The 23,055-nt window shown below is 40.9% G+C and overlaps 1 protein-coding gene across 1 annotated transcript in view; it reads right to left on the bottom strand.

Moving 5' to 3' along the window:
- The window catches only part of SNTG1 (syntrophin gamma 1), a 260,259-nt gene that overhangs the window by 111,764 nt on the left and 125,440 nt on the right, over positions 1-23,055 (bottom strand). Inside the window, exons 3-4 of the mRNA XM_052651830.1 lie at positions 19,547-19,681; positions 6,178-6,234 (exon numbers count right to left, since the gene is read on the bottom strand). Of these exons, the coding sequence (XP_052507790.1) occupies positions 6,178-6,234; positions 19,547-19,681 (192 nt within the window). The remainder of the gene's footprint in view (positions 1-6,177; positions 6,235-19,546; positions 19,682-23,055) is intronic.

The following is a 23,055-nucleotide window of genomic DNA, read 5'->3' as shown; positions in this document are numbered from 1 at the left end:
GCAGCTGGCGTCGTAGCACTTTCCTTCAGCTGTGTTTGCTTCTGGCAGTCTTCTCTCCTTGCAGTACTGAATTCAAAGGTTTTCTTGATGCTCGGGTGTTAAGCGCAGGCTACCACGGTAGGAGAGTGGGAAGCCTCTCCCAGGTTTGGTCTAGAGGTACCAGTTTTCTGAGGGTCAACTCAGCTATCCATCCTTCCCTCAATACCTGAGACTTACAACTATCTTTTAATAATAAGGTGTAACTAACCCCTGTTTGGTCAACATTTTTCTTTTATATGTAAAATTGCTTCTGAAATTTCAATGATTTGAATCCAAAATTTTTACTATTTTTTAAATCAGACATTTGAGGCTCTGAGAGAATTTTAAAGCTAATTTAAGGAGATCACTTTATTAATTGATTAGAGAGAGATTTTTAAGACAAAACTCAGAAGATAAGATTGGAACTGAAGATCACTGTGCCTTCATTTATTTAATGAAATGTGAGAGCAGTCCAGCTTTATCGAAGTAAATTAGATTTAGCTCTGGACCTAACTAGGGAGATTCAAAACCTTCCAGCCAGAAAGCAGATAACATGACTCCCCCTGTTTACAATTGGTGACAGGCTTCACGTTGCACGTGGGATAAAAGCCAAGGTCCAGTGACCTCAGCCTCCCCTCTGCTTTATCCTGGACCTTTGTCCTTGTCCGCAAGCACGACCCCTTGGCCCCCAGTGCTTTTCCCCTTGACCCTTAGCCAGGTGTAAGGTTAAGACTCTGCTCACACACAGCCAGAGTCCTTCCCTCAGCCTCTGTGCACATGCCCTGGGCCATGCCTGGGACCACATTTCTCTGCATGACACTTTGAACAGTGTCTCCTTTCCCTCCATAATATGAAGGACCTGAGGTCAGGGCAGATTGCCTTCATCATCTCTCCCCGACCTACCCTGAGGCCGGTCAGGCTGCAAGGCTTTTGGCCATGGTTTATAGAAAGTAAATGAATTACTCAAGCTTGGTTGATCCAGGGTAAAATGAGATTAGAAAAAGTGAGGTGACAATCTAAAGTGCATCCCAGAAAATATTAAAAAGTATACCACTTAGTTTTGAGAGAGCCTTTTCACAAAGGATAATCAATTCTATAGCTAGTTCTATAGGTACCAGGATATAAGGCCTCAGCTAAAGCATTTTGAGCTTGAGACTATACAGTGATTTTCCAGTATAACCGTGAAATTCCACTAAACCAAACTCAGTTATGTTTTTAATAACACTGGGAATCTTGCCAAATAAATCCTTTCAACTCAATCTTTTCATTACAATCAATCAGTCATATTCTGGGCTCCAGAAAGAAAAAGATAATAGATTTCAGCATTACAGATCCATTCAGAGAAAGGAGAATACTTGTAAACAGAAAATCACAGACAGTCGACAGGAACAGGAGAAGCACCTAAAGGAACATCAATTTGAGATCATGGACAATGTTCTTATTCATCTGAATGCGGTGCTGATCTGCCAAAACCATTCAGCTTAGCTACGGGAAAGTTAATGGTCTTTCCCACATGATTGATGATTGCCTTCCTATGGAAATTCAGAATAGGGAATCTGTAGGGGCAGAGAGCAGACTGCTGGCTGCCTGGAGCTGAGACAGAGTGGGGGGCGGTGGCTGAAAGCTACGGGTTTCTTCTTCAATTGATGAAACTGTTCTAAAACTGACTTAGTGAGAAGTGCACACATCTGTGAACATAATAAAAACCACTGACTTGTACACTTTAAGTTGGTAGATTGTATGGTATGTGAACTACAACTCAATAAGTTAGTTAATTTAGAAAATCATCCTTGGAATGATAATTCATCGGTGGTTTTACCTGGCCCTTGGAACTAGTGCACACTCTAACTGAGCTCTACCTGCCCCGCCACCTTCCTGTTTCTGTGGTGCAGAGGTACGTATCCCTGTTGACAACGGTGGAGACAGAAGCCTCAAAGAGTGAGAACCGGGCAAAGTGAGCAAATGAATGCAAATATGTGTGTGCTTGTAGCAATACTTGGTATCTACAGACTTTTGCCCTGAAATCACTAATAAATTAAAATGCAGACATTTATGACAACTACTATGAAGATGTACATGTTTATTTGGTGAATCTGATACAATTAATACCCAGTCCTTGATGTTAGGAAATTGTTTGCTTGCTGCTGGACATTTCAATCCATCTATTTCAGTTGTAAGTAAACCAGAAGGCGAGTAACTTAGAGAGGAAGCATTGTTGTTTTCAAATAGAGAGCATAGAGATAATTTCGTGCTGGTTGTACAGCTAGAGAGAATATTTATTGGGAGTCAGGACTCTGTCATCAGCTTTGATGGGGGTTGAGGTACAGCTGTGCCTCTTACAACAAATGGGTAAATAACCTAACCTCTTAATACTTAATCTTGTTGTCTATAGAGGTCCAACAACAGTTGTCGACTTTCTGGACACAGAATATATTTAGCTCAGAATCTGGCAGTTCAAGAGTGGTTAATAACTATTAGAAATTATTGTTTATAAATGATAAGATTTAATGGTAATAATACTTAGAATTTCACATTGCTACAAAGTTCAAAATTTCAGATAGAAATCTTATCTTTGATCACAAACGTTTCCTTGATCCATCAACTTACTATTTAGGTAAAAAAAGCTGAGTCTTTTGAAAAATGCCCCATAAGACATGTTTCTAGTAATAATATTCAAAACACTCTTTCTCTAAAAGGTGATCCTTTTCATCACAATGACTTAATGATTTAATCATCACTTGATAATCATTTAATGATCATTTATGATTTAATAATATGCAAATGGATGGTATTGCACTTAAAGAGATAAACAGAAGAAAAATTAAAGTCTGATGAGGTCAAGACGACAGCTTACTTTAAGGTGATTATACGGTGATTTTTAAAAGCAGAATGGGGCAAAATGCAAGGCTATTAAATCCCTGGGGGAGAAACACCGGTGATTATTGGGGATATAATGTGGAGACCATTACGTTATTTTTAGAAATGCAAGTATCTGGATGGTCCAGGTGAAAGAAAGAACCCAAAGATGCAGTGGGACTAGTAGTAACCTGGACTGGAACCAGAGGCCATGTGAAGATCAGTGTGGACAGTGGCGCCTGCAGAGAAGCTGAGGGTATAACCCAGGTGGATGCAGGAACCTGAGCCTTTCAGAAAAGTGGCTTCAGGCTGAGAACCCAGGAAAGCAGGGGATTGTAAGAGGAGAGTTAAGTGATTCTATGTCCAGCTTTTTATTGAAATCTAAAAATACAATTAGAAGAGCTTGGCATTTTACTGAGAGGCAAACAAAAACAAAAACTAATACAAGGGAAAAACACCCAAGTTTGTGACTTCTGAGAGATATTTTAATTAAGGAAGACTGTTGGTCTTGGAAGCTGCTATGAAGAATTCCAAAGAACGGCCAGAAAAAAAAGATCCAAAATTATAGCAGATATGGGAATTACTCTAAAAAACAGTATGAGAGTGAAGATGATGTAAAAGGAAGGGTGGGAGCACAGAGGGCAAGAGAGTGCACCCCACACAGACCCTGGGAGCACTTCGCTGAGGGGGCAAGTCTCAGGCCTGCAGGCGGGCGCATTCCTCTCTGCTCTCAGCTTACTGTAGGGTCTGGGGGTGAACTGTGGCTTGGAGATGCAGGGCCGGGCCAGGTGTAAATGTGTGTGCCCACACCTCCAGAGTTCATCCCACTGCACCCTGGGTCAGCCACTCGACTTGTCGAGTTGGGAGATAAGCAAACAAGTGGGCAACATTAAAATATGAATTCTGCTTTTTTGGCCAGAATACTTTCTTCAACTGCCTCTTATGTTTAATTCTCAGATGCAAAGGAAATAGTTCACATAGATAATCACAGTAGGTTTACCCAATTTACAGGGTAAAGGAATTTGCATAAAATGTTGCCATTTAAAATAACTGAATGAATAATAAAAAATTACATTTTGAAATACCTTAACAGAATGATAGTTTAAAATCATTTTTTTAATGTAGAAAAGCAAGAGTCAGTGGTAAGTACTGAGAAACCTAAAGTAGAAAACCCTAAAAGGAAAGTTTTCAGGCTGAATGGACAATATTCTAAATAAAAATATTGATGTTTTTTATTTCTGGTTGGCTGGTTTGTCAGAAGAATTATAAAATAATTTCATATTTTTGTCAAATCTCCTAATATATGGCACCAATCACAATTCAAATATTGCTTCTGTAGCCTATATCTTCAATAGAAAATATATACTGATTTGATTTAGAAAATAACTCTATTACACGTATAAGAGTTTTGTTTGTGCTGAAATAATGTAAATATTAAACTGAAATGGTTTACTGGCAAAATTCTTTAGGTTTTAAGAATTGTCTAGGCTTAAATGTGATATTTCAGTAAAATGAGTAACGCTGTATTACTGGGTTTAACTCTAAATGGAAATTGAACAAAAAGAGAAGAACATTTCCATCCTGCACAGAATTCACACAGCTCCACTACCAGAAACATCAGTGCTGATGTCAGATGAAACCGCTGTCATGAATGGATTTCAGCCGCTTATAGCTGATGTTCTCTTTTCATGGACAACATCTTCAGTGGTACCTTTAGATCCATCATGACAATCTTAATACATATGGGAAAAAAAAAAGACAACAACAAGAAAACTTGCCTCTGTTTATTCTCACTGCCTCATTTCCACACCTTATAATTTGTCCTACGTCTTTCCTGGGCCTTAGTTGATGATAAAGTGAAAGTAAAAAATATATTTTAAAATTAAGATTTTAGATAGAAATACTCTCATCACTTGACAAGATCATGCTATTCCACACTGATCAGATTTTTGAATCATTTTCATAATGTAACTAGAGCTGATGTTCACCAAGTTTAGAGTTCTACTTTCCAAGCACCTATACTTTGAGTTGTGTTAAAATTTCATGAAATGTACACCTGAGATGTATGGCTTTCACCCAACACAGGCAAAGTATCTAACCCAACAACCAAGATAAAGTTACATTCCATTGATCTCTGCACAGATGTGGGTTTATGAAGGGCATGTAAAAATCACTGAGGTAATTTTTTCAATATTTATGTAATTTTCCATCCTTTTAAAATGTATATTTTGTTTCAATGATGTTAAATTGCAGATGTGTTACATGTTTAATAACCAACAACACACAGGAAGAAAAACTCTTTAAAATATGATAATGAATGGAACAGGAGAGAGATGGTCAATTTTAAAAATAATTCAGAAGTTAAAATCTTGAGTCTTCCTGCATACTTGGCACTAGGACATGAGGTTTTCAATTTCTTAAACAAAAAAAAAAAAGAAAAGAAAACTGAACAGAAGAAAAAGACAACTGGAATCAAACCAATATTTAACTTACTATCAGACCTTATATGAACCTGACACACATCTTGGCTCCTTCTTTCACTGACAGCCCAGATTTTTCTGCTCTGACTGGTTATAAGATATGCACACTTGAAGCCTGTACTTGAAATTCTAGATGAAACCACATAAAGAAAATTAATGAGCTACATTCAATTTCAGGTAAGGTAAACATCCCAAATGGGGCTTCCCTGGTAGCTCAGACGGTAAATAATCTGCCTGCCGTTCAGTAGATCTGGGTTCAATCTCTGGGTGAGGAAGATCCCTTGGAGGAGGGCATGGAAACCCAGTCTAGTATTCCTGCCTGGAGAATTCTGTGGACAGAGGAGCCTGGTGGACCACAATCCATGTGGCCAGAAGAGTTGCACATGATTGAGCAACTCCAAAATACTTTTCTAAAATTTCTAAATCCAAAGGTTAATATTTTGAGAGCCTACTTATTTTGCATCTAAGTGCAAATACTGAGAAATTTTCTATAGGCACTCTTGTCTAATTAATTATCAATGAGCAAAAAGTTAAAGGGCTTTCCTGATGGTTCAGCAGTAAAGAATCTGCCTGCAATGCAAGACATACAGGAGATGTAGCTTCAATCCCTGGGTTGGGAAGATTCCCTGGAGAAGGAAATGGCAACCCACTCCAGTATTTCTGCCTGGAGAATCCCATGGACAGAGGAGCCTGGTGGGCTACAGTCCATGGGGTTGCAAAGAGTCAGACACGACAGCACAAGCACAATAGCACAAAGAATTAAAATTCACAGAAATGCAGGCGTTAGGCACATGCTCTGTAGGACAGATGGAGAGACAGCTACCTTGATGCTCAGTCCAAATCCTCCCACGGCCTGTCTCCGAATGGTCACTGTTCTCTCCTGAAAGACAGGTTGTAAGAGTGGTTAGTGCTTCCTGCCACTGCACCTGCACACTATCTTCCTCCTTTGGGTTTTGCGCTTGTCCTTCAAGAGAAAGAACATTTTGTGACAGCATAAAGGCTCCAGGTTTCACAATAAATGGAGTCCTTTGGAATTTTTAAATCAAAGTCTAACCATTTGTTAATCTGATTTCGGTGTTGACCATCTGGTGATGTCCATGTGTAGAGTCTTCTCTTGTGTGGTTGGAAGAGGGTGTTTGATGGAGAAGCTCTATACAGTCAACAAAAACAAGATCAGGAGCTGACTGTGGCTCAGATCATGAACTCCTTATTATCAAATTCAGACTTAAACTGAAGAAAGTAGGGAAAACCACTAGACCATTCAGGTATGACCTAAATCAAATCCCTTATGATATACAGTGGAAGTGAGAAATAGATTTAAGGGACTAGATCTGATAGATAGAGTGCCTGATGAACTATGGACTGAGGTTCGTGACATTGTACAGGAGACAGGGATCAAGATCATCCCCATGGAAAAGAAATGCAAAAAAGCATAATGGCTGTCTGGGGAGGGCTTACAAATAGCTGTGAAAAGAAGAGAAGCAAAAAGCAAAGGAGAAAAGGAAAGATATAGGCATCTGAATGCAGAGTTCCAAAGAATAGCAAGAAGAGATAAGAAAGCCTTCCTCAGCAATCAATGCAAAGAAATAGAGGAAAACAACAGAATGGGAAAGACTAGATCACTTCAAGAAAATCAGAGATCGCAAGGGAACATTTCATGCAAAGATGGGCTCAATAAAGGACAGAAATGGTATGGACCTAACAGAAGCAAAAGATATTAAGAAGAGGTGGCAAGAATACACAGAAGAACTGTACAAAAAACTTCCAACCCAGAAAATCACGATGGTGTGATCACTCACCTAGAGCCAGACATCCTGGAATGTGAAGTCAAGTGGGCCTTAGAAAGCATCACTATGAACAAAGCTAGTGGAGGTGATGGAATCCCAGTTGAGCTATTTCAAATCCTAAAAGATGATGCTGTGAAAGTGCTGCACTCAATATGCTAGCAAATTTGGAAAACTCAGCAGTGGCCACAGGACTGGAAGAGGTCAGTTTTCACTCAAATCCCAAAGAAAGGCAATGGCAAAGAATGCTCAAACTACCGCACAATTGCACTCATCTCACACGCTAGTAAAGTATGCTTAAAATTCTCCAAGCCAGGCTTCAGCAATACGTGAACCATGAACTTCTAGATGTTCAAGCTGGTTTTAGAAAAGGCAGAGGAACTAGAGATCAAATTGCCAACATCTGCTCGATCATCAAAAAAGCAAGAGAGTTCCAGAAAAACATCTATTTCTGCTTTCTTGACTATGCCAAAGCCTTTGACTGTGTGGATCACAATAAACTGGAAAATTCTGAAAGAGATGGGAATACCAGACCACCTGACCTGCCTCTTGAGAAACCTATATGCAGATCAAGAAGCAACAGTTAGAACTGGACATGGAACAACAGACTGGTTCCAAATCGGAAAAGGAGTACGTCAAGGCTGTATATTGTCACCCTGCTTATTTAACTTATATGCAGAGTACATCATGAGAAACGCTGGGCTGGAAGAAGCACAAGCTGGAATCAAGATTGCTGGCAGAAATATCAATCACCTCAGATATGCAGATGACACCACCCTTATGGCAGAAAGTGAAGAGGAACTCAAAAGCCTCTTGATGAAAGTGAAAGTGGAGAGTGAAAAAGTTGACTTAAAGCTCAACATTCAGAAAATGAAGATCATGGCATCTGGTCCCATCACTTCATGGGAAATAGATGGGGAAACCTTAGAAACAGTGTCAGACTTTATTTTTTGGGCTCCAAAATCACTGCAGATGGTGATTGCAGCCATGAAATTAAAAGACACTTACTCCTTGGCAAAAAAGTTATGACCAACCTAGATAGCATGTTGAAGAGCAGAGACATTACTTTGCCAACAAAGATCCGTCTAGTCAAGGCTATGGTTTTTCCAGTGGTCACGTATAGATGTGAGAGTTGGACTGTGAAGAAAGCTGAGCGCCGAAGAATTGATGCTTTTGAACTGTGGTGTTGGTATAAGACTCTTGAGAGTCCCTTGGACTGCAAGGAGATCCAACCAGTCCATTCTGAAGGAGATCAGCTCTGGGATTTCTTTGGAAGGAATGATGTTAAAGCTGAAACTCCAGTACTTTGGCCACCTCATGCGAAGGGTTGACTCATTTTAAAAGACTCTGATGCTGGGAGGGATTGGGGGCAGGAAGAGAAGGGGATGACAGAGGATGAGACGGCTGGATGGCATCATTGACTCAATGGATGTGAGTCTGAGTGAACTCCAGGAGTTGGTGAAGGACAGGGAGGCCTGGCGCGCTGTGATACATGGGGTCGCAAAGAGTCTGATACGACTGAGCCACTGAACTGAACTGAACTGAACCACTTGTCATAATAAAAGGGACTGTAGTTTATTAAACTGCTAACCTCTCAAAAGTTAACTTCTTTCAATGCCTTTTTTGGACATAGACTGGAATCTGAGCTTTAAAACCTCTTTTCATTCCCATGATATGTATTTTTGTTTTCTAATAACACAATTTTTGTTACAGAAAAACAGCTTAGTATCAGTGGTGAGTATGGTCTCCATCACTAACAGTCATACTGTTGATGGAGACTGGAGCACATGGCTAGGGGTTGCCACGTTGTAGCACATTAGTGGTCCATGTGGACGTCTGGGGTTGAAACTCTGAATAAACCATGTTCACAATGACTGCTTGCTGGGAAGAGGAATGGGTTTTATAATTAACTGACAGTCATAATGGGATTATGACAGTGGGATTATCCATTTTCAAAGGCAGCTCTGTTTTGCCTTCCACAATATAACCAATCATTCAGTCACCAGCATATGACACTTAAAAACCACAAAGAGTCACGTTTTGACAAATCCTTTAGTTTCTAATAAAAAAAAGACATCAATGTTACTGTTTTATGGTCTTCCTCTCTACATAATACATATTCTCCTGGGATGCTAAAGGGTTGAGAGCTTTTATATACAAGCTTCTCCATTTATTTATAACCTTCTCATCTTCCTGAGCCCTCTCCTACCCAGGAAGGTTTACACTCCACCCATCTCCCCTGGTATCTGGGCAGATGTCTGTTTTCTTGTCCCTAAATGTCCACAAATTCCCAGTTTATTTGGCTACATTAGCCACTTTCCTAACTAACAGTCACCTAAGATGTCCCACCTGTGGTGGTTTAGACATTATATCTTAAATAAATTTTATCATTTTAAAGGCAACGTAAAATATATTTAACAAAACTAGTTCTTATATTACTTTATGTGGGTTTTCCTTCTAAATAATGAAAAATTACTCTATACATTTAGAATCTAATCAATATTGATCCACACCATCACCAACAGCTGAGTCAGAGAAGCTCCAACCCTGGAAGACTCAGAAGGACAAGTTGATTAAAGGTCACCTTTATTCTCACCAAGCAGATGCTGCTTCTCCAACACTGCTTGTCAAACTAAACCACAGTTCTTGGATAGCAGAACCATTTTCTTCATTCTGTTTCTGAACAGAATAAATACTTGATCCCTTAAAACAGTATCAAAACCAAGGTTATGGTTAATTCAGACGACCCACATCGACTCTCAAAATACAAATTTCAAATGTAAGAACAAACACATTTTTTGCCACTTTTTTTAAAATTGAAAGATCATTGCTTTACAGAATTTTGTGATTTTCTGCCTTACATCAACAAGAATCAGCCATAGGTAGACCCATGTCCCCTCCCCCCTGAAACTCCCTCCCATCTCCATTCCCATCCCACCCTTCTGGATTGTCACAGAGCCCCTGTTTGAGTTCCCTGAGTCATACAGCAAATTCCCATTGGCTGTCTATTTTACATACAGTACTGTAAATTTCCATGTTATTCCCTCCATACATCTCACCTACTCCCTCCTCCCCTTCCCCTGTGTTCATAAGTCTGTTCTCTGTGCCTGTTTCTCCACTGCTGCCCTAAAAATAAATTCATCTGTACTATCTGTCTAGATTCCATATGCATGCATCAGTAAATGATATTTATCCTTCTTTTTCTGACTTACTTCACTTTGTAAAATAGGCTCTAGGTTTGTCAACCTCATTAGAACTGACTCAAATGTGTTCCTATTTATGGCTGAGTAGTATTCCATTGTGTATATGTACCACAGCTTCTTTATCCATTCATCTGTTGATGGACATCTAGGTTGTTTCCATGTTCTAGCTATTGTAAGCAGTGCTGCAATAAACACTGGGGTACATATGTTTTGGTTTTGTCTTTTTTTCAATTTTGGTTTCCCCAGGATATATGCCTAGTAGTGGAACTGCTGGGTCATAAGGTAGTTTTACTCCTAGGTTTTTAAAGAAATCTCCATACCATTTTCCATAGTGGCTGTATCAATTTACATCCCCACCAGCAATGCAAGAGGGTTTCCTTATCTCCACACCCTCTCCAGCATTTGTTGTTTGTAGAGTTTTTGATGATGGCCATCTGACTGGTATTAGGTGGTATCTCATTGTTGTTTTGATCTGCATTTTTCTAATAATGAGTGATGTTGAGTATATTTTCATGTGTTTGTTAGCCATCTGTATGCCTTCTTTGGAGAAATGTCTGTTTAGGTCTTCTTTCCACTTTTTGATTGGGTTGTTTGTATTTCTGATATTGAGTTGTATGAGTTGCTTATATATTTTGGAAATTAATTCTTTGCCAGCTGTTTCCTTTGCCGTAATTTTCTCCCATTCTGAGGGTTGTCTTTTCACCTTGTTTGTAGTTTCCTTTGCTGTGCAAAAGCTTTTAAGTTTTATTAGGTCCCATTTGTTTATTTTTGTTTTTATTTCCATTACTCTGGGAGGTGGGTCATAGAAGATCATGCTTTGATTTATGTTATCGAGTGTTCTACCTATGGTTTCCTCTAAGAGGAAAGTTTCTGGTCTTACATTTAGGTTTTTAATCCATTTTGAGTTTATCTTTGTGTATGGCATTAGGAAGTGTTCTAATTTCATTCTTTTGCATGTAGCTGTCCAGTTTTCCCAGCACCATTTATTGAAGGAGCTGTCTTTGCCCCACTGCATATTCTTGCCTCCTTTGTCAAAAATAAGGTACCCATAGATGCATGGGTTCATTTCTGGACTCTCTATCTTGTTCCATTTATCTGTATTTCTGTTTTTGTGCCAATACCATACTGTCTTGATGCCTGTAGCTTTGTAGTATAGTCTGAAGTCAGGCAGATTGATTCCTCTAGCTCCATTCCTCTTTCTCAAGACTGCTTTCACTATTCAGGGTCTTTTGTGTCTCCATATGAATTGTGAAAATTTTTTGTTCTAGTTCTGTGAAAATTTCCATTGGTAAATTGATCAGGATTGCATTGAATACATAGCTTGCATTTGGTAGTATAGTCATTTTCACAATATTGATTCTTCTTACCAGGAACATGGAATATCTCTCCATCTGTTTATATCATCTTTGATTTTTTTCATCAGTGTCTTATAATTTTCCCTATGTAGTTCTTTTGTCTGCTTAGGTAGGTTTATTCCTAGATATTTTATTCTTTCTGTTGCAATGGTGAGTGGAATTGACAATGCATTTTTAACAGCAAGCAGCATCACCAGAAGTTTCTAGAATGTCTTGAACAGCAATCATCGGACAGGAGGACAGCTTGGCGAGTGAGTTCTCCTGAGCAGTGGAGTGTGCGTGAAACCCAGCTTTTCTCTGAAAGAATGGCAAGCATGCAAGTTATCAAAGGTCTGTGAAGGGCCTTATTCACTCTGTATGATGCCCTCCCATCTTTGGGGGAGCATATTTAGAACAGGTTCCAAATCAAATACAAAACTGCTGATGCAGAGAAGAGTTTGGAGAGAACAAAGAGTCAGCAGAACCTGCTGGAACTCTCAGAAGCAGCACTTATTTTAATGTTTTTTAAACACACAGGCACACGCACGCTTGCAGAAGCAGCCAGCACCTGTGGATGCTGCTGCTTCATTAGCTGACTGCTAAGAAAGTGGGGAGACAGACAGGACAAACGACTTTGTGCTTTAAAGCCAGAACTTTAATTTGGTGCCTGCAGGCAGCAGGAGGCATGTAAAGGCAGACCACCATTTGGATGTCACCTGCTGACACTCTGTCATAGTCTGTGTGCCACCTGAGCTATGCCCCCAGCCCCTCCATTCCTCCCCACGTGGGGGGTTTCCTTCCTGCCCCAACAGTCAAGGGAAAGAGAGACAGTGTTAATGGATTGTTTCAGCTGCTCACCTCTAAAATCAGAGGCTACCTAGAAGTTAGCTGGGAGCTGTTTTTAGTTATCACAGCGTGAGTTTCATAAAAAAGTTGCCTAGCAACAAGCCACTGTCCTTTGGGAAACCAGGTATAATCGGTTATTTTATTTCTTAAAACACAAAATTGAGTCAGGAGCTCCCATGCACTCATACACATGAAAAGCCTTCCTTTAATCTTCCTGTTCCTCACAGGACAAAAACAGCAGTGCTGGCTTGTGTGAAGTTGTGTTGTGCACCTGAACCCATTCATGTTATGAAAAAGACACTGCTATCAAATACATAATTATTTTCACCCCTGCTCTCTGAAAGATTATATTTGACATACTCTCCACATTTACCGCCTGAACTGCATGTGAACCAGTATGTACATGTCACCAGAGAGAACACAGTGCTCTTACACACCCAAGGAATGGACATTTTCGAGACATGTAGTGAGAAGAGGAGGAAGTCATGAGAACGAGGCAGAAACTAGAGAGACAGTGAAGAAGTGGACTGATTTTGTGTGATAGATGCAAAGAAGATATACAAGAAAGAAACAAGAAAAGTCGTGAACTCTTTTTGACAATTCAAGAAAAATCACTAAACCTTAAAAAAAGAATAATAACAAGACAGTAGCTTCAGATTACTAAAAACCTACTATGTGCACATGTGGGTCTATTAACACTCATGATGGTTTATTAAAATACACTGTGACCTTGACTGTCTTTTCCCACTAGTTTTCTGAGTTCTGAATCTATATCTTGCTCACAGTTGTATCTGTAGAATACACTGTGACCTTGACTGTCTTTTCCCACTAGTTTTCTGAGTTCTGAATCTATATCTTGCTCACAGTTGTATCTGTAGAATTTAGTATTGGGCCTAAATCAAAGTTAGATAATCATGTGCTAAGTGAATAAAGAGCTTTCCCCCCCACATTTTCATTTCAAACACGTAATCATTGCAACAGCCCAGCTGCATAGGCAGCATTGTCCCAATTAAGAGTGAGAAAATGCAAATGCAAATGAATTGAAGTAACCTGGCCAAGATCCAACTCAGGATGGAAATGAAAGTTTCTCAGATTCTACTGTCTTTTCCATTACACAGCCCTGAGATGAGGTGGAAAAATAAGATAAAAGAAACAAAGATAACTGAAAAATCTGGGTATGCTGTGACAAAGGGAAAGAGTACTTAGAAACACCATTCTCCCCTGAGATGGGGAACAAGGCAGGCATGACCCTCACCACTGTCCTTCAACTTCGTGCTGAAAGTTACAGGTAGCACAATACAGCAGTGACGGGAATGAAAAGTCTGTGGATTAGAGGGGAAAAAAGAAAATTGTCTTTGTTCTCTATCTATGTAGAAAATGCCAAAGAATCAACAAAAATCCCGTGGAACTAAAAGTAATTACAGCAAAGCCACAGGAGACATAATTAATACACAAAGTTTGACTGCTTTCCTGTATATCAGCCATGAGAACAGAAACTTGAGATTAAAATCACAGTACCATTTATAGCAGCCCGTTAAAAAGGGAATGTGTGTGCTTAGTTGTTCAGTCATGTCCGACTCTTTGTGACCTCTTGGACTGTGCAGTAGGACTTACAGCCTGCCAGTTTCCTCCATCCATGAGGAATCTCCAGGCAAGAATACAGGAGTGGGTTGCCATGCCCTCCTCCAGGGGATCTCCCCAACCCAGGGATCGAACCCAGGTGTCCTGCATTGCAGGGGATTCTTTACCAGCTGAGCCACCAGGGAAGCCCCCAAAGGGAATACTGTGGTGCAAATCTAACAAGTAAAGGTTTTCCTAGAGACTCAAATGGTAAAGAGTCTGCCTGCAATGCAGGAAACCTGGGTTTGATCCCTGGGTCGGGAAGATCCCCTTGAGAAGGGAATGGCAATCCACTCCAGTATTCTTGCCTAGAGAATTCTATGGACAGAAAAGTCTGGTGGGCTACAGTACATGGGGTCTCAAAGAGTCAGACATAAAGTCACAAAGAGTCAGACATGACTGAACAACTAACCAACAATGGCAAAAAGTTTCCTATGTGGAAAACTATAAACTCTGAGGAAAGAAATAAAAAATGAGGAAGGTAAAGAGAAATATTTTATATTTGTGGACCAGAAGACTCAACATTTTCAAGACACTGACTCAACCCACTTGATCTATGGAATCGATAAATCCTAATAAAACTCCAGCAAGCTGCCTGTGGGTGTTGGAAGCTGGCTCTCGGGTTTGTGTGGAGAGGACCCGTAATAGCCACGTGATGCTGAAGCAGAGGACAGAGCCAAAGGATCTGGGATCTCTGTCTCAGACCTGCTGTAAAACTGCAGGAATCAAGACAACACAGTGGCTTTTTTTTAAGACTAAACATACAGATCAGCGGGATAGAACAGCAAGCCCCAGAGTTCAGGAGAAGGATGATGGTGAGAGTCGTAAAACAACGTGAATGTACTTGGTGCTGCTGAACTTTACAGTTGAATGTGCTTAAAATAGTATTTTTATATCATGTGAATTTTACCACAATAAAAAAAACATTTAAAAATAGTTCTTAAGAGCTATAATTCATGTACCTTTACACCAGCCACTTGAAAGTGCATTATTTAGTGGCTTTTAGTATTGTCTCAGTTATGTATCCATCATCACAATCAATTTAAGAACACTTGTCTTTTCAAAATGTTGCTGGAACCCATCACTCCTGATCCCCTCATTCTAATCTCAGCATGCTAATCTACACCATATCTCCATGGTGTCCACCTGTTGTGGACATTTCACGTTAATGAAAATACACAGCATGTGGTCCTGTGTGTTTAGCTTCTCACTGTGATGCTTTCAGATTTGTCCAGATTGTAGCATGTATCAACACTTGGTTTTCTAAGCTGCCCGCTAACCTTCCCCTGTGTAGATACACCACAGTCTATGGTCCATTCCTCCACCTCTGGGGTATTTATATGATTGGGCTACTATGACTCATGCTACTGTGAACATCTGTGGGCACATTTCTGTGTAAACATGTGAGCTCATTTCTCCTGAGTGTCCTCAAAGGAGTGATACTGGGAACTTCCGGCTGTTCCACCCCACGGACATTGCACGTCCTTCCCAGCAGGGTCTGAGAATCTCTGCTTCTCCGCATATTGAGGACCACTTGCTCTTTTCTGTCTTTTTGATGATAAACATCTTAGTGGATATAAAGTGGACCTTGCTGTGGTCTTGACTTCCATTTCCTGGATGGCTGATGGTGTCAAGCATTTCTTTTTTCTTGCTGGCCATTTATAAATCTTCCTTGAAAAAATCTCCGTTCAAATCCTTTGCTCATTTTTATTGGCCATTTCACTAATGAGTTGTAAGCTTCTGCCAGATTCTTGAAGGTTACTTAGGCATATAGAGAAATCTGGGTTGCCGGTTCTTTCTCTTCAGTAGTTGAAAAATACTGTGCCCCTTCCTTCTGGTTTCCATTGTTTCTGGAGGGAAAATCTACTATCATTTGAATTACTTTTTGCCTATTGCTAAAGAACAATATTGGTTTTTTCTTGCTGCTTTTAAGTTTTTTTCTTTGTCTTTAGTTTTCAGGATTTGACTAAGATCTGTCTTGACACAAGTTTCTTGGGTTTATCCTTTTGAGATCTGTCCTACTTCTTTAATGTATAAGTTTACATCTTTGGCAAAATTGGGGGAGTTTTCAGCCATTATTTCTTCAAGCACTGTTTGAGCTCAGATGTCCTTCTCTTTTTCTGGGACGCTTAGGACTTAAACGATGGATTTTTCATTTTAAGCTCATGGGTCCATTATGTTTTCCAGATCAATTTCTTTCCTAAATTCAGAGAGGGTGATTCTTATTGTTCTGTCTTTAAGCTAACTGATCCTTTCCTCTGTCCTTTCCATTCTGCTGCTGAACCCATCCTCTGAGCTCTTATTTCAGCTGAATTTTCAGCTCTGCATTTTCCATTTGCTTTCTGCTGAGACTTTCTTTTTTTCTCACTTGTGTCAATGCTGTTGTAAGAAGGGTAAAACCATTTCACGACAGCCACCTTCCAGCTCTTGTTATACTTGTAACGTCTCTGACATTTCAAGGTTGGCAGCTGTTGGTTATCTTTTCTTTTTTAAGGTGAGGGTTTCCTTGTTCCTGCTGGTCCAGGCAGGAGTTCCAGCTGCTTCAGCACCTCCACCCCACGAGAGCCTGGCTGGGAGGCACAGGGCTGTCCCATCACTGCCCCTGGAGAGCCATCCATGGAGGTCTCTGTCAAGGTGCTGAAGTAAATCTCAACCTTGCACAAGTCTACTGCTCTAGTGGGAAGTGGAGGAAAAACATATTTTTAAACATCAAATTTCTCTACCTGTAGTACAAAACAACTGATGGCATTAAAAGCTGAAAAAAAAAATATATATAATGTGTATGTTGTGTGTATGTGAGTGGCTCTTTGATGGGAAAAAAAGAGAAAAAACCTGAGGCTTCACACCCCTTTCACCCCAGATGAGCTGGTAAGAATCCACCCCCGGGAGCTGCCATGTCTCTCTTGATCAAATTTCACAGACAGTGGACCTCACCTCTGAATTCTGCATCCCAGCACATCCCCCATGGAGTGAACACTGACTCTCACCGTGAAAGCCGGACATCAATTTCTCCTGATGTCTCCTTCAGGAGATGATGGTTTCACACATGAGATTACTAACTGCACACTTTCTCCCACAAGGAAAACTAAAGGAAGTCACCTAGTTTTGTTAATTCTAAGTCCTAATGATGCTCATTAGAACTCTGCTGCTGCTGCTAAGTCGCTTCAGTCATGTCAGACTCTGTGCGACCCCATAGACGGCTACTGAGGTGCTAGTTACATTGACGCCACACATCTGATAATTCTGCCATATTTAGAATTTAATCTCCAAGATTTTCTTGTCTGTTACTGGCAACCCCTTTGAAACAGGCAATCTCTGAGATGAATTATGCAGCCATCTCATATTGATTTTAGTCTCACTGGCCTTCTAAAAATATATTGCCAACATTTAAAACCGACCTTGGCTAAATTTGATTTTCTTTCAGGGCAATGTTGAAGGAGATAGTATCACAGGGATGGACATGGCTTCCTCTGGTTGAGGGGGCTGGTCACTCAGGAGGTACAGGAACAGAATAGTCCACTTCTGAGCACAAGGAAGGTGACTTTTTCTGTTAACTGAAGCATTCACGTTTCCACCTGACAACTGCTATGTACCATTCTGATGTATGTAATATATGTGTATACATGTACCATTTTGATGTATGTAAAATATGTGTATGTGTGTATATATGTAATGTATATGATATATGTAATATATTTTTCTGCCAAAAAATAAAGGAAAAGAAAGGAAGAAAAAAGGCAATGGGCCATTACTCTTTTATTAACTAAAAGAAAGAAAGGGTGACCCTATGGGAACAGTGTAATCAGCCTTGACAGCCAGACCCATGATTCAAGATGATATAAATGGTTTGTGACAAACAACAGTTAACAGTCCGCAAAGCATCCATTGTCTTTCGTCAGCAGGAGATTATAGATTTAGGACCCAGCGTGACTCCCCGCAGGATGTTGGTGAGAAGTGAGGTGGAAGCTCAAATTCAGCATTATTCACCCCAACAAAACAGTCTGAAATAAGCCTGTGAATCAGCTACACAGTGAGTCTGCCTGCTGAGTCACTACAGACATCAGGGTACCCAGGAGCGGCCTGTGTGACACGTGCTGCGACTCTCCCCTGAGATCACACATGACAACACTGTTAAGATGATGTCGTTGATGTTATTACACAAGAAGGATAAACTCTAAAACATCCAGTATTATGATAAAAGTATTCTGTCACATTCAATTTAGTTTCACCTATTGGAAAGGGTCCGACAGGCCCACATGGAATCCCATGTGCTAAGCCCAGGTCACCAGGCACTTGACATTGACCACCCTGCAGTTCCAGCTTCTGCAGGATGGTCACTGGTTTAGCCACTCAGCCTGGAACTCCCCTGTCAGAGCTAGAATGACCCGCCTCCCCCACAGACCTTCTCTCCCCTCAGGAGGATGATCTTCACAGAAACAAACCTTTTTTTGGGAACAGTTTACTTTTTCTGACCATTTCTCCCATTGAAAACCTCTTATTTTCTTTAGCTGACAGAACTCCTCCTAATTGCCAGATGAGTACCGCCCAACCCCATGGATTGTAGCCCATCAGGCTGCTCTGTCCATGGAATTCTCCAGGCAAGAACACTGGCGTGGGTTGTCATTTCCTTCTCCGGGGCATCTTCCCGACCTAGGGATTGAACCTGCATCTTCTGCACTGCAGGTGGATTCTTTACCACTGTGCCACCAGGAAAGGCCTCATGAATCACTGAATAAAGCTCATGAGATCTTTAAATGTACTCAGGTGAAATTTTCTCATTGAACACCCTCCAGCCTGTCTCCAGAGCTGTACTTCAGTGAGGAGGCTGACCAGGGGGCTGTGAGAAAATTAATGCTGGTCAAAGGCAGGACCAGTAGCAGGTTCCTGTGTCCACTGCTGAGGGCACAGACAGAGCCTGCACAGCACCCAGCGTGACTCTGTGAGGTCCACAGAGTCTTCCACCCACAAGCCCCAGGGAGAATCTTGACATGCGTTCAGGGACCACTACCCAAACACTCCTGCTTCCCAGAGACGCCCCCCTCTGAAGGTTCAGTGAGATGTAAGGTGAGTTCAGAGTGGAAACTGTCATGTGATACTTCCACTTAGTCCCTGGGGAGGAGAGCTACAACCCACTCCCTCATGATCACAAACACAAGTGTCCCTCCAGCCATACAGTGGCAACTCGGAGTCAACAAGACCCTGGGCTGGAGACGGGCCCCCATGTATGTCTTTGGACCACGTATGAATCCATATGCAAGGACGCTGCTTACTACACTGTAGACAAAAAGTACTGGCTCTGAATGTAAGGGAAAAATATTAAGTATTTTCTGTGAATAGATGTTTTTATTCAGGACAAGACAGAAAAAAAAAAAGAGAAAACTTCAAGAGAGGGAAGAGATACTTACACCGGAATAGAAAGGCTCTCCAGAGACACATGTCACGTCCTGCTCCTGGATCATCAGGATATCCCTAGCCAGGTGCAGCCGCACTTTGAAGGGCTCCTGGTTACCATCCTGCAGCAAACAGATCCCCGTCTTTGTCTTCAGAACAAAAAAGAGCAAAACAGAGAAAGAATTATACTCAGTTCATAGGTTATATTTTTATGGCCTTTTTAGCAAAACATCAAGAAAGCTAGAAAAAAATGTAGTCAGATGAGCCTGAAACAAAACAGGTACAGAGAAAAATATAACCATTTCACACCAAGCTATTGTTCAATTGCTAAGTTGTGTCCAACTCTTTAAGACCCCATGGACTGCAGCATACCAGGCTACCCTGTTCTTCACCATCTCCCAGAGTTTGCTCAAATTCATGTTCATTGAGTTGGTAATGCCATTCAACCATATCATCCTCTGTCACCTCGTTCTCCTCTTGCTCTCAATCTTGACCAGCATCAGGGTCTTTTCCAATGAGTCGGGTCTCTGCATCAGGTGGCCGAAGTATTGGAGCTTCAGCTTCAGCATCAGTCCTTCCAATGAATATTCAGGGTTTATTTCCTTTAGGATTGACTGGTTTGATCTCCTTGCTGCTCAAGGGACTCTCAAGAGTCTTCTTCAGCACCACAGTTGGAAAGCATCAATTCTTCAGTGCTCAGCCTTCTTTATGGTCCAACTTTGACATCCATACATGACTACTGGATAAACCATAGCTTTTACTATACAGACCTTTTTCAGCAAAGTGATGTCTCTGCTTTTAATAACTGTCCAGGTTTGTCTAGAATTTTCATACCAGGTAGGCCTCATAGAGATCATATCAGAAAATACCCACGAAGATTTGGAAAGGTAGGATTATAGTTTATATGCTATATTTGAAAAATAGTAAACATTTATTTAATATTTACAACCTACATAACTTTTTTGGTAATGGTTTTATTGAAATCCAGGTCACAGTATATATTACAAAATTAAACCCCTTAAAGCGTTCAATTCTATGTTTTTAGTGGAGCAATACACAGCTATCATTATAACCAAGTTCTGACCATTTTCATTACACTGAAAAAACATCATATCCCCAAGCCACCCCACCCCCATTGCATGCTCAGTCACTTCAGTCATGTCCGACTCTGTGGCATCGTGGACTGTAAACCACCAGGCTTCTCTGTCCACGGGATTCTCCAGGCAAGAACACTGGAGTGGATGTCCTTCCCCAGGGGATGTTCCAGACCGAGGGATCAAACCTGCGTCGCTTATGTCTCCTGCACTGGCAAGTGAGTTCTTTACCACTAGCACTGCCTTGAGCCATTCTTAATTTGGATAAAGGGATAAATACATAGAAATATATTTTTATCTTTAGTAGTTAAGTAGCATGAAATCCCAGGTAAATAATACAGGACTTTCTCTTGGAATATAAATTATGCATGGGTTATTAGGGGTTTGTTTCTTTAAGAGAATGTTCACAATATTGATGAGAATATACTGAGACACCGTGGCTTCTAGAAAGAATTTTCTGTAAACTGTTTTATTCCATGTGGGATACACACCATTATGCCCTTTATTATATGTGGTTAGATTGGTCTGTAATTATTCTGTAAGTATTATAATGTCTTTTAAGGAAAAACAAGCTTTTCCAGGAGTTGTGATGGTCCTAGTCCCTCCTCTGAGATCACACACGGCTAGGCCCCCATAAATTGTATCCATTAATACCCCCCCAGAGCTCAGCTCGAGTGCGTATGTCTAGAAGACAAAAGTATTGATATTTCAGCAAAAGCAAAATTTATTTTCTTTAATACAGAACACAAGTTTTGTACATTTTTCCCAAGGCAAATTCTCTCATGCTTGCAATATGATCTTGGCCAGGGGCCGGTATCAGATTGCTTGAAATGCTCTGGAGAAGGAGATGACATCAAAGCCCAGGGAATTTAATTGGGTGTGTTTGATGGTTTTTCAGTGGGCAGAACATTCCACACCATTCCCCTAGCAGAATCACGGACTAGCTGGCACTTACAGATAAAGCTCTGCCTCAATTCCAGGAGGAGAGAGGGGCTTTTCCCTGAGACCCCGTAAACACATTATTGTCTCACATCAAAGAGAGATTGAAGATCATCCAGGGAAAGCTTAAGGAACTAAAGCACAGCTCGGAGGTTTCTCTCATCACATTTCTGATGTGGTCACACCTCCATCCACTCAAGCATGTCCCCTAATTACTGGAGAGTTGTCTGGAAAACAGAATGTGGACCTAGAGCTGTGCTGGGCCCCTCAGAGGACAAGAGTGATGGGAGATAAAAAATGAGGTGGCTTCTATTAGAATGTAATATATGTACCATAAATATATATGCCAATAAATTTCTGTTTGGAGAAAATGACAAACTGAGAGATAATGAAGCTAACAATAAATTAACATTAAAATATATATTTCCATATAAATGCTATATATATTCTATTATGAAAATACAGCTCAAGGACATGAAATTACATTAAAAATTCCACAGATGCATTTGTTTTTCAAATACAATGTAACTAACAGAGTCAGACATGAATTAGATGATAATCTCTGGTCTCAGAATATTCCTACTCATCCAAATATACAAATAAGGTGCAATATGATGTTTCAGCACTTGATATAGGAGAAATGTAGAGGAATGAATTAGCTATTCATGAGTGAAGGCATGTGAGAGAAGGCTTTGTGGACAGAAAGAGGTCGCTTGTCTTGAAAAAAATAAATTGAGACAATAAGTAGAGAAGGCAAAAGTTATTTTATCCAAAAGGGGGAAATTTGAGTAAAAATATAGAAGCATGAGAATGCAGAGTCCATGTGATGGAGAACACAGCTCTGATGTGGAGCCCATGGAGTTTGACAGGAGCTGAACCAGAAGAAGTTTCAGGAGGTGGGGGTGGGGGTAGGGGTGGGAGGCGAAGGTCCCTGTACCGTGTGGCGGCAGGTAGGCACTGCACAGTGAAATGGTACGCTTAGAGTAAGGTCTTCTAAGCCTGTTTCTTAGACCAGAGGAGAAGGCAGATGGGGACTGGAAAAGTGAGAACACAGTTACTCTTGGCAGAAACATAAGACCTTGGGCAGGAGACGCTGGGGACTGAATGGATGGGTCAGGCCCAGAGCTGCTTCAGTAGCTGCAAGAAGATGGGTACTATCCATTTTGGACACTCTCCTGGCTCAGAGCAGCCTGCTGGATTGGCATCATCACTGTGGGAGGCAGGCACACAGTTCATTCACTATATAGAGCTGACTGTGTGCCCAGATGTATTCGTTTATTCACTTGACTTTGGTCCCCCAGCACAGTGGTTCTGGCAGACGGGACAAAAGCAGAGGCGTGGAGACAGGCAGGAGGTGGGGTTTGAACCTGGGCCTCTGACTCCCTGCCTGGTGTCCTCTGGCAGAGATCTCTGTAAGGATGCCTCCCCATCCTTCTGTACACAATGGCAGGGCTATCAGTGTCTTTCACCAAAGCTCTGGAAATAATTCA

This window comes from Budorcas taxicolor, chromosome 14 (assembly GCF_023091745.1).
Source record: "Budorcas taxicolor isolate Tak-1 chromosome 14, Takin1.1, whole genome shotgun sequence".
Classification (NCBI taxonomy): domain Eukaryota; kingdom Metazoa; phylum Chordata; class Mammalia; order Artiodactyla; family Bovidae; genus Budorcas; species Budorcas taxicolor.
The sequence above is the reverse complement of the archived record's forward strand: the minus strand, read 5'-3'. Positions and strand labels throughout refer to the sequence as shown.